This window comes from Manis pentadactyla, chromosome X (genome assembly GCF_030020395.1).
Source record: "Manis pentadactyla isolate mManPen7 chromosome X, mManPen7.hap1, whole genome shotgun sequence".
Lineage (NCBI taxonomy): Eukaryota > Metazoa > Chordata > Mammalia > Pholidota > Manidae > Manis > Manis pentadactyla.
In genome coordinates, this window is record NC_080038.1 from 97,641,206 (window position 1) to 97,656,699 (window position 15,494).

General features: G+C 42.8%; 1 protein-coding gene and 1 long non-coding RNA gene across 5 annotated transcripts in view; one reads left to right on the plus strand and one right to left on the minus strand.

The window, feature by feature from the left end:
* Positions 1–7,044, plus strand: part of LOC118936066 (glycine receptor subunit alpha-4) — a 22,988-nt gene extending 15,944 nt beyond the window's left edge. The window contains exon 9 of the mRNA XM_036932820.2: positions 4,223–7,044. Coding sequence (XP_036788715.2) covers positions 4,223–4,513 — 291 coding nt within the window. The 3' untranslated portion in view covers positions 4,514–7,044. The remainder of the gene's footprint in view (positions 1–4,222) is intronic.
* Positions 1–15,494, minus strand: part of LOC118936070 (uncharacterized) — a 27,026-nt gene that overhangs the window by 5,597 nt on the left and 5,935 nt on the right. The window contains exons 1-3 of one of the 4 annotated variants that reach the window (XR_008995370.1): positions 13,772–13,899; positions 2,998–3,132; positions 748–933 (exon numbers count right to left, since the gene is read on the minus strand). This is a non-coding gene — a long non-coding RNA (uncharacterized LOC118936070). Of the gene's footprint in view, positions 1–747; positions 934–2,997; positions 3,133–7,051; positions 7,125–13,771; positions 13,900–15,494 lie in introns of those variants that run through there. The other 3 variants (XR_008995371.1, XR_005034104.2, XR_005034103.2) reach the window with 3 other exon arrangements.

Here is a 15,494-nt window from a genome sequence, read left to right on the forward strand (position 1 = left end):
CCGCACTAAAAATAGCTCACAAATTACCTCCAGGATTACATGTCCCTTGCTAAGGTCCCTTTCAGCTGAGGGCAGAGGCCCTTGTGGTTTGAGATTAGTCTAGTGGTTTTGTCAAAATTTTAATTCCTGACTGTCTTTAGGCGGACTCTGGGAAATACGCCCTCTAGTGGGTTGAAACACAAGTGCCTCTCCCTAAGTAGATCCCATTCTTCAACAGACCTAAAAAGCCTTTCCTATCCCGTGCGGAGGGTTAGAAAAAATATATAGACTTGGCAGAAGGGCAAGAAAAGAGGATGCACCATTTTCTGAACTAACTGTCCCCACCCCCTTTTTGGCTGTGTCTAACCTGTCTGCAGATACCAAAATCTTATCTTCATAGGGATTTTGACCTTGATATCTTCCTCAATGCCTACCTTCATAAAGAAGAGCAGGCTGCCAATCAGTTCCAGATGCCTATTGCCTGCCAAATCGCCTGTGTGGGTGTCCCAGCACTAGAAGGCTGCCGCAGTCACTGTACAGCTACAGCCAGTTGGCAGTGGCCCCTTCTCCTTCCCTGCACCTCTCCAGCCCCCAACTGCCCACAGCCTGTACCCTCCTGGTTATATACAGGTTGATTCTGACCTCATAATGGAGTCTGTCATAAGCAGTGCTCAATTATTACAAAGTTTTAGCAGCAGCCTGGGCCCTGCTTGGGCTCCTGGATCCTGCCTAAAAGTGGGCTGGGCTCATTATTAATGTAAATAATACCTGAAAATCAAAACCTGTACCATTAGTCCATGTCCTTCTTCAAGTTTCCTACAGCCATTGCCATCTCAGTGGAACTGTAGTGGGAATTGGGGAGGTCATGGAGCAGGCTGGATAAGCTGATGCAGAGTTAATCCATTTCTAGAGCCTCTCTCTGGGCCCTGCTGTTCCTTCAGTCTGAGAGGTGCCCTGTTAAGGGAGGGGAGAGAATCCATATGAATTTTAGTGATCTCTTAGCTCAGAGCAAGTTAGGAGTACTCTAAGGGGCAGCCAGCTGTACACCCAGTCCCAGGCTTAATTCCATTCTTCTGTCTCTCCTCAAACACGTTTCTCTACCGCATGGTGGCCTCCTTCCATGTCGCTGTCTAAAGTAGTTTAATTTTTTCTATACATTTCTGTTTTTTTCCCCCCAGTTAGTCTGTCAGCTTCACAGGGAAGGGTCTATCTCTCCTTTTTTAATAAACTTAACAAGCCCTAGCACCAAGCTCTGGACACAACAGCCATGTAAACATGTATTATCAATAAAATAACTTGAGAAATGGAAGAAATTTTAAAATACTGCCAAGTCCTCTCAGGGGTTTGGTCCCAGAACACTGCTTGCCTCTCTCCATCCCACAGCACCCTCTGCCAATCTCCAATCTCTTCTTTTCACTTCAGTACATATTGCTGAATGCCGATCGCTCTTTTCCATCTCCACACCTCACCTTTTACACTGTGCATTTCCTTCCCCAGCTTGGTTTTAGAATATCTTCTCTCTCTGGCTCCCCAGCCCTCCTTCCCTATAGATGGCTGCCACAGAAATATTCTATCTCAACAGTCACAGAAACCACAAAGTGGTGCTTAAGTCTCCATTGTCCTTTCTAGACACACACACACACACACCTCGGAATTGGGCTTAAATAGAAAACAACCAACTTCAGGACGCCTACCCTTGGGTATCAGGCCATTCATCTTTGCTCCCTCAATTACAAGTGGTACAATATGTTAAAATCAAAAAGGGCCAAGGGTGGCTTACTCTATTGGCCATATTTTCTCTTCCATGTGAAAGTTTTTTCTACCTGGAAAATATTTCAAAATAATTCCTTTTAGACTTACTGTGATTGGAGAGAAGGAGAAATAATTACATCTATAGAAACAGAAACAGCTGTTTCTGGACTTGATTTTCTCTTTCAGAGCTTTTTGCAAACAAAATTATTCTGTGCTTATATCCTCTAGCTGGGAGGGCTGAGGGGATGAGGATATGGGGAACAGGGGGCCTGAGGGACCCTGAACTGGAAAGCAAAAGAGAGAATCATTTTACTTAACCCCTCATTTTTCAACTACTTGGGAGATATTTTGTTTGCTTCTGGTTCTTCATCTCTAACATGGGGCTAGCAGAAGCTCCCAAGTGGGAATGGTGTGAAAATGAACTAGAGGATACAGGCCTCTGGTGACTAGGGTTATGAAAATAAATTTAAGTGGAGAGCTAAGGCCATCCTACTACTACCACTCAGGCCTGAAGCATAGCCATAGTAGTGAATTTGCCTCTGGCTTACACATGTTCAACTCTCACCAGAGAGATTGGCAAAATCAAGTATTAGGTAGCAAAGATCTCTGGTGGGCAGACTAAGAGATATTCTTTTCTATGCCAAAGGTGCCATTCTTTCTAGAGGCTGAAGGGTATCAGGCCATGGTACAGGGGTGGAGCAAGAAGCAGTCATTTTTCCTGCTAGACACTTTGTGACTGAGTAAGAAAGACTCTTTTCTGAGTAGACCCTTCAGTTTGAGACCCTGAGAGGATATTGGCTACTTGAGAACAAAGCCATTCCCTGTTCTATATTCTGAAGCATGTGGCTCATCAGTCCATTTATTCATTCAACTGATACCTACTGGGTACCTACTAGATGCCAAGCACTATGGTAGGCACTGGGGGCACAGCAGTGAACAAGGTCAATGCCCTTTCCCAAGGTTGTACTATGGATCCATGGGAAGCAGAGAAAGAGTTAAAATCTGTTGGTAAATCTCTGTCTTGAGCTTGCCTGCCCCTGATGCCCAGTGACTAGCTAGGCCTTCTAGTGATGTAATAATCAAGGGTTCCTGGGACCCACCACACAGATATCTCATCTAAGAAGCCACTTTTCAGTGTGTTACCATAGCTGCAGAGGTCACATTATAAAGACCCTATGATACCCTTTTAACTGTACAGTGTGTGTAAAATCTGCTTTATCCATACTATATGTATGTCTATGTCATATCCATTCAATATATATTTACCTTATTCTATTGTAGCACTGAAAGTCCCAAGTCTCAGGAAGCCTTCAGTCCTGGGCAAACCAAGAAGGTAGTTGGCATCATCTCACAGGAGGCATTTCACTTTGATGATCTTTTAGATAGTTGAAGCTTTTACTCCTGTAAACATCAATACATCTTTGAAGTATTTCTAGGTTCTAGTGTATGCTTACCTGTCCTCTGTCTAATTTCCAGGCTGTGAACCATCACTTCTGATGGCAATGTGTCCTTTAGAAGTCGACAGAATTAGGCATGTTTGGGTCATATATAAATTAAGAGTAAATTTAAAGTTCCGAGTGGGGTCCTGAAGGGCTCTTACAGGAGTAAAGTTCTCTCTATTGATCACTCAGGGGCTTTGGTCTCTCTCTGTTTCTCTCTCTCTCTTTCTGTGTGTGTGCGTCTCCATCTCTATATTTCTGTCCTTATTTCCTGGCTCTCAGCTGTGTTATAGCTACTTAAAATTGTCAACTGACTACTGGATAAGTAAACTTGGTGTAGTCTGCTACATTACTTAATACTTTTATATAATTTACCTCCTCAGTGTTAATGTGTTCATCATAATCTAAGTGTTCTACATGAATAGAATATGTATTGGGTAATAAATGCTACCCTACATGTACTGACCCCTCTGTTGAGATCTGCTGATTTGCAGAGAGGCACACATATCTGCAATAGAGTAATCAACTTTACCTTAATTTGCATAATCCATTGGGTATTTTTAAAATGTTGGAATTTTCAACTTTGAGTCCAGATAAACAATTTTTTAAAAGATACTATGTATAAGGAGAATTAATTCTGCAGCTTTTGAAAGCTATTAAAGTCAATATTACTAAATATATCAGTTATGCTTTCTAAAGTTTCCATTGTTCTGTTTATTGTTTATTACCAGTCAGAGATAACTTGACATTGAGATGTCCCACTACAACTGGGTTTTAGATGGCTGTAAATGGAAATGCATTTTAAAAAGGCAGCTCTGGGCTTATCTGCTAATGGAATCATAATGTATAGCCTACTTCCCATGTAGAGCTGCTTAGCATACACCTATCTCATGAGTAGTTTTGTGGCATAAGAAAGCATGCAGTGCACCTGTGTATCCTGTCACTCCCTCTGCATAGCATCACTTATGAAATATTTGTTTGTACCTTGGTCTCTATGCCCTGGCCTTAGAGTTGTGACCTCAAATTCTGACCTTTCTTCCATGTAATTCCAGGAGGAAGATATCATCCAAGAAAGTCGCTTCTATTTCCGTGGCTATGGCCTGGGCCACTGCAAGCAGGCAAGGGATGGAGGTCCAATGGAAGGTTCAAGCATTTATAGCCCCCAACCCCTAGCCCCTCTTCTAAGGGAGGGAGAAACCATGCAGAAACTCTATGTGGACCATGCCAAGAGGATTGATACCATCTCCCGGGCTGTCTTCCCTTTCACTTTCCTCATCTTCAACATCCTCTACTGGGCTGTCTATAAAGTGCTCTGGCCAGAAGATATTCACCAGGCACTGTGAATAGGGTGGGGACTAGAAAGAAAATCCAGCCATTGGCTTCCTGCTTCTTCCTGCATGGGCCTTCTCCCTCCATTAGATCTCTCAGGGGCTTGGATAGCTTCTTTCTGATCTCCCACTCAGAACTTGGACAGCCAATCCCAAAGCTGGGTGGGTCTACACTGCATGGTGCCAAGGGTGGCTGTACTTGGAAAGCTGGGTTATCTACCCTAATCCAGATTTTCTCCATGCTATCCTATTTTTCATGAGAGTAAGGTTTGGCCATCTTCCTGGGACTGGGATGACCTTTTTCCCTTGCTGGAGCCTCTCTGTTTTCCAGTTGTCCAGTGGAGAACAGTCAGACCACTGCTACTTCATTTTGGCATTTGTCACCTTAATCTGCATCCCTCTTCACCCTGCAATCTCTTACCCAGAGCCAGGCCTTTACTGTGACCTCTGTCCCTCCCAACACAGGCTCAAATAGGGAGTCTTTCCCATCCACAAGTGCAGCCCTGTGGGACCCAGTCAGGTTTCGACTGTGGGAAAAAGGCATGGTGACAGGTTCCCCAGTTCTCAGCAAGGTTGGAACAGTCATGGGCTGTACTAGGGTAGGGCATTGCTCTATGACGGAACAACGTGGTCCTCCTCAAATCTCCTAGGAAGCTCAGTGTCAGAACGTGGTCAGGAATCTAGGACTCTCAGAAAGACCACCTATACAGATCCATTGGAACTTCCTGGTCTCAGAAATATTTGTTGTATTCCCTAACTAACTAGCATGGTGGCAGAGTGTGTTTGGCTGCTGGGGAGTGTAAAAAGAGAAAAATGCTTCCTCGATCAGAAACTTACTTGATGATGCTAGAAAACTTTCGAGAAAAGTGTGATCCAGGTAGTAGGATGCAGGAGGAGTAGGACACAGAAACTATCCTCAGAGAGTCTTCTGTTGGCTGGGCTTTCATTTGCTTCTTTTTCTCCAATGTCTCTTTATTTCCCAGGACCCCTAATTTCTAACTTGCTCCTTCACCTCCTTTTAGTGAGCAAATAATAGTGCCATGCAACCTTTTCCAGGATAAAGTGGGCTTCAAGGTTCCTGGGGAAGGGCTAGGCATATAGATGACCCTGTCCTGGGAAAATATGGACTTGGCCAACCTCAGGGTAGTAGTTGTAGAAGTTAGAGAGCCATAAGTTGGAGTTATTTCTTAACGCTTTTCTTGCTTCCCTTCTCCTTCCACAGTGAGGAAGGGTAGCAGTCAGTTGAAGCTACCAGAAATGTCAGAATAGAGAGTGTGTAGAAGAGCCCATTTTAGGCTGGACATGCCACTGGGACATGGGGAAGCATGGGCCTGCTGCACTGAATCCTTTGAAATGACCCAACAGTGAGGAACTGAAAAGGAGAAGATTAAAGTGTAGGGCTAACAGCTGGAAGACAGAGGTGATCAAATGATCTCTTAAACATCCTGGCCTTTTCTCTGGACCTAGAATAATTAACCTTGTGAGTCCAGTCTCTCTCCCCCAACCACCCCGTCCCTTCCTCCCTCTCTCCCTCTCTTCTTGCCTTCCTCCAAATGCTGTTCCAAATCGAAAGTCAATAAATCCAATGACCAAATCAAACCCTGTAGTCAAATTAAGAGTTCAGCTTTCTCTCCCCACTTGGCCCCACTGAGCGCATCTGCTCTTGCCTGTTCATGGAGATACTCCTCTTGTTTGTCCCTTGGTTTTAAAGACAACATTGTGAGCAGACTAGGGTAGGTGGACCAAAAATTAATCTTACTGGTGATATTATTTATGGCTCCCATGCCAAGGAGATTCAAACTACAGGACTGGCTTAAGGGAGGAGATTGAATTGAGAGGGCAGAGAATCCCTGTTTTCCCATTTCTGCCCAGGTAATGCCAATCAATGAGATGCCACAAGCAATACCCCTTTGAAAGGAGCAGAGAGTATCTCTTTGATACTGTCCATGGTGGGGCTGGGGTGTCAGGCTGCTGCAGCCCGAAGGCGGGGGTAGCGGGGGGTGAACTATGGAGATGAGCTTATTGCACAGAGCTCTACTTGTTATAGATCTTGCCCAGATGGGCCAACTGCACAAATCTGCCCTGTTGGAAGTCTCAAGAACAATGCCCTGGAGATAGCTACAGCACTGAGCACTAGAGCCTGCCCAACTGGGACTCAGGTCAGGGCATCAGCTGGTGCTGGGAGCCAAAGAAACCAAAGTACCAACTAACATAATAGCCCAAAGGAGATCACAAAGCTACTCAGAGGCAATGCCAGGAGGAAGGTACTATCCCTCCCCATCAAAGGCCCTAAATGGAGAAGGGAGACACATGGTATCAGAATCAGGTGTGAATGGCTTTCATTTTCCTCACCCTTCCACACATGTATGGTGGGGGGTAAGGGGACAGGGATGGGAATGCCGAGTCCCACTGGAAGTGCCTGATTCCTAACAATCCACTCAATCATGAAAATCTTGAACTTGGACCCTTCGCACCACAGTGAACTGGCAGGAGGTTATATAAGAAACTCATTTGGGGATAACTTCTATTTACCCTCATTCTTAAAGTACTCACCTCTCCAGAGATCCACACTACTTTCTGCTTGGATCACAAATAAAGGGATTTTGAGCTTTAAAACAGCGTGTTTTCTAAAGGAGAAAAAACTTCCTACATAAGTAAAGTGTTTCAGGTGTTTTCATTAATTCATTGTTAATCTTTAATGTCAGTTAAATATTTTATACATATATTTTTCAAGAGAAAAGGCTTTATTTATTCAGTTCTTATTCCGGCTATCAACACCTCCATATTTTCTCTAGTTTGCTCTGCTCTTTTGAAAACCAGTGCTCTATCTTCCTCTTTCCTCTCAATCCACTAACACGGCTGCTTGCTCTCCCAGAATTTAGTCAAATAAAAAAAGACCTTTCTATGTCAAAGAAAGGTAGTAAATACAATTTATTCCTTTTACTTTCTCCCATAAGCCTGTTTTCCCCACCCATCACCAAAGAACTGACATTCTTCTAGTTGAAATTTGATTCTTGAAGTTATTTTCCCTTTTTACTGACCCATTGCAAATGTCCCAACTTTGTCCAAAACGTATCACCTCCTGGGACTCTTTACATGTATCCCCACTTGCCTCTCTCCACTCTCGATTTACTATTACCAATGTTGTAATTAATATTATTATCTTATCATTTCTGGTGTCAAAATCTTAAATCCAGATTCGCTATGTTGGGATTAAAGGTCTTCCTAGGCTGCCCTGCTGATGAAAAGCAGATCAGCCAAGCATGAGAACCACCAAGGGATTAGGAACCCAGGTAGGAATATCACTTGCTGAATGGAAGAAATGTAGAATAAGCTCTTTAAGGGTAGGAACTGCATCTTATACATTTTAGTCTACAAGCTCCAGATACATAGCAATACTCAGTAGGTATATGTAGAATGAAGGCTTGACACCTCACATGGTTTATTATATACCATATTTCTATTCATTCTCTTTCCATTAACTTACTGATAATAGAAAAATAAACCTGGAAGAGGACTTCTAAAGTCAGACAGTGTTCACACATACATGTGCATACACACACTCACCCAAGCTGGTCCTTGGGTATAATATAATCAAAGAAGATATCAAAACCTGGTAAATTGCATTGTTGAATAAAGAATGATAATGATCTGATTAAACATTAATAATATTCCAAATATGAAGACTAGTATCATGCTGTATTTAAAAAACCAATCATCAAGTGAAAATTCTGGCAATGACAGGCAAATACAGCAGTAGGATTTTGGCAGCACAATCATCTGCCTCTCCCCGCTCCACATACTGTTCCCACTGGAGAGCCAGTCATCTCTGAAAGGAAGCAATTAAGCTGTTCTCAGCCTCACACTACTTTCACTTCTAGGATAACATTTACAGTCTACAAACTTGGACTGGTGGCATCAGAACAGCTTGTTAACCAATCTTAGACTAGGAGGAGGAAGGCCATCTGAGCCAGGTGCTTTCTCACTCTCAGAGCATTCCCTCCCTGGAAGAATGAAGTATGGCTGTTGTCATAAAGCCACTGAAAAAATCACATGAGAATTCAGCTATTGCTGCCCCACCTGAACAGCTCTGCTTTTCGCAGTTTCTGCTCTCACCTGAGGCTTTCTCCAAATGCCCTGGATGCCTCATATTGTGTGGTACGTTATCAAGGAGATATATGCTCTCACTATCAACTCCTTGGAACAAGGACCATTCTTACTAACACTTAAGTTCAGGGGAGGCTTTGCTGTACAGAGCTGATCTACAAAAATATGCACATATTCTCTGTTTGAATAGCTTTCATTCATTACAGTGCAGTGATTAAGAGAGTGCCTTTGGTACCAGACAGAGCCTGGGTACCAGACAGAGCCCAAAATTCACTAGATATAGGCTCTTGAACGAATGACTCCACCTTCCTCAGCCTCAGTTTCCTCCTCCAAAGGGTCATTTGAAGCCCTGAAAAGATCTAGCACACAGTAACTTTAGGGCCTTGAGCAAATCATTGAACCTTTCTGTGATTTGATTTTCACATCTGTTAAATGAAGGTGATAATAACACCTACATCATAGGCTTGTTGTGGGAATTAAATGAGATAATGTAGGTAAAGCATTTAACTCAGTGATTGGCACATAGTAAGTGATCAATAAAAATTAGCTATTACATGACCATCGTAGTCTCTCTTTCACCTCCTCCTTCTCTATCCTCCCTGACCTCATCTTGGTTCAGTTTTTTATTCCAGTATCATTTCCTATCCCCCACATTATTGCGAATTTGATCTTTCTAAAACACAGATCTATTTATGACACTTCCTTGCTTTGAATCCTTCAATAGCTCCCTGTTGTTTTCAGGAAAAAGCCCACATTCTTCAAACTGTCTTCCAAGAGATTTTTAAGCTCTGGCCCCTGCTAGTGCCTCTAGCCTCACTCCCCTAAGTGCACCCTGCATTTGGCCATGCTGATCCACCCACAGATCCCTGAACCCAGTAACTCATCCTGTCTAATGCTCTGTGCCTTTTCATATGCTATTCCCTGGCCTTCAAATGCCCTCCTCTGTTCTCTTCCACCTGAGGCCCTCACTCTCAAGGTTCTAACCAGATACACATTTTCTGTGAAGCCTTCTCAAACGTTTTTAACCCCAACAATTAGACAGATTTGGGGTCTCCAATAACACCCTGTTCATAGATCTGTATTTGTACTTGTAAGATTATATAGAGTTCTTTTGTCTGTTTTCCCTTACATGTGAATATGAGTTTGAGGTCAAGGATTATAATGTATTTATTTTTGAATTCCCCATACCAAGCTCACAGCATGAAATGGATTAGTGTTTGCTGGATAACTTTTTAAAGTAGTGGGCACTGTAGTTCTTCAGAAAACATTTTTGACCACTCATTTCAGCACAGTTCTCACCAACTATACTTACTTTATAAGGGATGTATCCTGTGGGACTATACTTTCAAGGTAACAAGGGTCCTTGTTTTGAAAGGTGGATATTCAAAGTAAAAGATTCAAGCATCATGATACCATGTTTGATGTTCGCCCTCAACAAAGAGATAACAAGAGAGTAAGGACTGCAGCTACAAAACAGTATTCTTTTCTTCACTTGACCCTTCCTTGGACCCTTACTTTATAAGGGATGTGTCCTGTGGGACTATACTTTCAAGGTAACAAGGATCCTTGTTTTGAAAGGTGGATATTCAAAGTAAAAGATTCAAGTGTCATGATACCATGTTTGATGTTCGCCCTCAACAAAGAGATAACAAGAAAGTAAGGACTGCAGCTACAAAACAGTATCCTTTTCTTCACTTGACCCTTCCTTGGATGCAGGGCTGTACTACCTCTCTGACATACCCATTTGCTATATTCCTCAAAGCAAATCTTTGAGGTAAAATAATTATATATCCATGCAAGAGGAAATGAGGCTCAAAGAGGCCAAGTGACTTGCTCATGTCTCACAGTGAGTTAGTGACAGGGGCAAAACCAAAACTCAGGTTTCCTATTTCTCAGTTCATTGTCTTATCTACTGGGCAAGGGATTTTCAAAGTCATCATCAAGGAGTCCTAGAACAGGCAGCCACCACACACACACACACACACACACTATACCCACATATCAGTGAGAGGAACTCTACTGTCAGGTGATAGATTTACTATTTATTGTACCACAATATTTTGTTTGGAGTAGGGTCATTGGGGGGAGGACCAACTGCTTTAAAAAAAACTGGTAAAATGAAACTGCATCATCTACAACTTTCAAATGTAATTCATTTAATAGGTCAAAGGTTTTACAACTGTATTATTTGGATAATAGTATAGAAAGACATTGTTTTTCAAGAATACGCCAAAATGAAGGGCAGTCACAACAAAGGAATCTAACAATTGGGCATCTTTCTGACTTTAAACTCCTCTTCAAATTATCAACCTACAGGAATCCTGAATTCTTATCAGCCTCCCTTCCCTTACATTTACTAAACAATGCTTTGCTGACTGATCTCAGTCTTATCAATTTAACACTAATCCCTAAATACTTCAGCCAGTGAGTGTCATTGTTACAAGCCACCGGACCATCAGAAGGGCAAAAACGCTTGGGACTCTTGGTCACAGCAGCACATTTGCTATCTTGACTGCATTTACCACTCTTCCCACACAGAGAAACTAACAATTGGTCTTTTAGAAAACTAATCTCTCATGGGATTGATTGCCCATAAGACAGCTAGGTCAGTGGATCACAATGTCACAGAATTCTAAAACCTTGCACAACAGAGCAAGGGCCTTCCCAGATCATTTATTTTGGTCTGCTTATCAGACAACAAGGGGATGCTGACAGCCTGATTCGGCAAAGCTCACATCCTAGGTATATGTCTCTTTTTTCTCAATTTAGTTGAAGCTGGGAAGGGAAAGAATGGAATTGAAAGTGAAGGACCAACATGTGTCATAATTTATTAGTTCCAGAGCGTCATTTCTGAGGCTGCTCTGATACAGAGACTGTGACAGATTCAAGGCCACAAATAATCTGTAGCTGAGGAAACTGTCCCTGAGATAACCATTCATTCCCCAACCCCTGCCATGCTAATCTGTTGGCTGATAATCAGATTCGATATGCACAGTCTGAATAGAAAGAAGGTAGCAAATCTTGGCAACAGTAGGATATTACAGTTGTAAAATGGTCATGCCAAGCTCCAAATTCTACAAACTCACAGTGGCCTTCTCCACGATTCCTTTGTGAATTTATCTGTGAATCCTTTATACTTCTTTTAGCCTTTCCCTAATAGAAACATAACCTGTTATCATCATTTGATTGGCCTAGGCTTTAGGTTGGTCCTTTAAAGGTCACAATGTGGGTTTCTCATTAATACATTATTCTCCTTCTACAAAATATACTCCATTGATTTTGGAGCTAACGTTTTCTATCCCATCTCTTAGGATTTTAAATTCCAAGTGTATGAACCCTCTTCACCCAAGGCCACCTAACAGAGTAGAGCAATAAATCATGCAAATTAGTCGCATTCATGTCTATCTGCTACTTATGTGTTCTCTCTCTGTGATATCCTGGTGGTGGATATTCAAAGTAAAAGATTCAAGGGAGAGAAGGTTATACCTAATGCGTATATCTTCAAAGAGTCATGATACCATGTTTGATGTTCGCCCTCAACAAAGAGATAACAAGAGAGTAAGGACTGCAGCTACAAAACAGTATCCTTTTCTTCACTTGACCCTTCCTTGGAGGCAGGGCTGTACTACCTCTCTGACATACCCATTTGCTATATTCCTGACCACCTGGGAACTGAATCTGAGATGAAAAGAAACCATCCCTTGGCATTAATACCTACCCCAGGGTGAAGGTGGGTGCTTTCTGATTATCTTTGGAAGGTTTCTTGGAGTCACATTTTTGTTTCAGCCCCCCTCCCTCAGAAGGCAGGACAGCTCCTCAATTTTAATTGGGAAATCTAATTCCTTTTCCTGTCATTGCTTGAGTTCCTCCCCTCTGCTTCACTCACAGGGTATGCCTTGGAGGCCTGTTTGCCATATTAGGCCCAGCCTCATTAGGGTAAGGAATAGCTACTGCCTGAATGCCCTTCCAGACATTCTTCACCCTACCATTCAGCCTCCTCATGGAATGGCAAAAGTCTAGTGCAGATTGGCATAAGCATCTATTCTTTGAGTCTCACTGGGTCCCCAGTTTTATGGAAGACCCACCCCTGAGATTCAGGGCCTTTGCAGGATTTTAGCACTGTGAAAAGTCTCCCTAAGTGAGCCCAGGTAAGGCAAAGTCTTTCACCATACATTTGAAGCTATCAAGTGACTGATCAGTATGAGGGGCTCACTCAGCTGTGAACTCCATTAAGGTAGGAAAAAGGTCTTCATCTGTAGCTAAGTATCAGCCAAAATGCACAACTGCATGTTGGCAGTAAGTACATTTGATCCTACTGCCAGATCTCTCTGGTTGGAAGGATCGATGAGTAAGTTTACTTGTGTTTTTGGAGGAGATACTGGTGGAGGGCATATTAGAATAGAACATGATTCCACAAGATAATTGAGATGCCAGGGTGTCGGGTAAGCTGAGACTGTAGTTCTCTGGGTTTTGCTCATTTGAATTGTTTTCTGTTTTTTCAAAAGTCAGAGTTTGGTCAGAAATCAAAAGCCTACTGATTTCTTCATTCCATAATCAAAAACTTTTAAAGGTTTCCCTTTGCCTGTAGATGTAAGAACAAACTCTTCAGGCTGGCTTTCACCTACCAATATTGCTCATCTGCCTTGGACTCCTTCACATATTCTCGTGGAGCATGTACCACAACATGCCAGACATTGTACTAAATACAAGGGGAACACAGAGAAGAAGAAACAGTCCCTGCCCTCAGAGGATTTATATTCTGGACGGAGAGACAGACTTGGATTAAATTATTGGAGAAAGTACAATGGAAAAAATGTGGAAGTATTACAGATATATGAGAGGGAGACTTGACCTAGTTGTGGTAGAAGTTGGGGTAGGGGATGTCATGCATGGAAGGCTTCCATAAGACAAAAACATTTAAAATATGACCTGAAGGAAAAGTAAGAAGGAGGGAAGAAGGAAGGGCATAAAGGAAGTCAAAAGATAACACAGTAGTAAGGGATGAAGAGTTTTGAAGAGGGAAGTGATGTAACAGATTTGCATTTTGCAAAGAACATCCTGAGTCAGTGTGGAGAACAAACTGTAGAGACCTTAGGTGAAAATGGTGGGGGCTTTAAAACGCCAAAGTAGTGGGTGCTAGGGAAACATAAAGCAAGGGTACTTAACCTTGATCTTGATCTTCCTTGATCTCCATGACAGCCTCCCTGAAGAAGTGACATTTCAAGTGCGACTTGAAGGTAGGGTTAGCCATGGTGAGGAGTTGAAGGGAGTTGAAGGGTCTCCAGCACAATACACTTCTGCTTCAGCCAAAGCAGTCCTCAGTTTTGCTCGTGATTTGGTCCCAGACTGGAATACCAAGAGAGCCTTTTCCTTCTAGCCAAATCATGTCTATAGTTCTAAGACCCTCTCAAATTCCTACTTCTCTAATCAAGCCCAGATAGGCTTCTCTTGCTTCTAAACTCCTATTCCATATTTATCCCTTTGCATTTAAAGATACAGTATTTAGTATTGTTACTTTCCACATATCTCCAAACTCCTTATGAGCTCCTTGAATTTATGAACTCTCTTCTATTATTTTGGCATCATTCAGGGTACCTAGCAGAGTGATGGGCATATAAGGTACCCATTGAATGAATGAATGAATGAATGAGTGAGTGAGTGAGTGTGTGAAGGAGGCAGTCAAGTCCCTACAAACTGCCTTTAGTAATTCACTATTATGTGTGAAGCTGACAAGGAAAGGGGTCTGCTTTCCCTAAAAGATTTCTGCTACTTGCATTCAAAGACCTAAGATTTGAAATGAACAGCTCCTTCCCACTGGTCATTGCTTCTCACCCGCTTCCCCCTACCACCACCACCACCACCTTCTATTGTTTCTTCTGTCTTCTGGTCGTCAGCCAGGATGAGAAAATGGTCTAGCTGTCCTCAGAGACTTACGCCAGCCTGGACTGCTCTGCAGTGCCATGAAGGGCCAGGACTTTTGTTTACAGCTGGGACCATGGTGAGGCGGTGAGTACAGCTGACAGCCCCACTCTGGAGCAAACATCAATCTTTCTCTGTCCTCTCAGCCAAGTTTCACAGACCAGCTCTATTGAAAGCTGGCGGCACCCGCCTGGGTCTCACTGACATCCCACCCACAACTCAGGCCTGGGAGCAGCCGGGTGAATCTCGGCTTTGTACCTTTTAGGAACTGCCCTTGCTCACTTCTCTATCCCCAGTTTCTAATCACGTTACTTCAACCTCAGGGCCTTGGAAGAACATGTCCTCTTAGGTCCTCACACCCTAAACAACGTCCCAGCTCTCTAATCCTATCTCATTCCCAGCAGGGTTCCAACACTGCTGTTTGTTCAGTCACACAGTAAAAATGCAACCCAAAAGAACCAAACCGCAGTTTTCAATGTGTTTATGGAGCCATTGTGTGCTTTTCAAAGGTGAGCTGACAGGTTCCAGGTCCATGGATGCATGCATGTGCATGTGTGTGTGTGTGTGTGTGTGTGTGTGTGTCTGTGTGTAATCTTTGTCTCTGACAGATTTCCACTGTTTCATTTATCATTTTCATTTTGATATATTTTTATTGAAGTATAGTTGATATACAGTATTCCATTAGTTTCAAGTATACAACCTAGTGATTGAATTTCCATGGTTTTAAAACCTGCAAATCAAATGGGGCCTGGAGCCTTCAAAGAATATCTTTTTGAGATACTAAGTGAGGGCCTCTTTGCCACATATTCTGCTTCCTGGTCCCCTCCTTCCTTAACAGCTCTGCCCTCTCCAGCAGTTACCTGGGATGAGAAAAGCCTTGTTACACCATCAGAGTCTCTTGTCCCCAGGTTCCATTTGCCTATGTTCCTCTGTCTGCTGCCTAACACAGTTTTCACCAATTAGCTGAGGA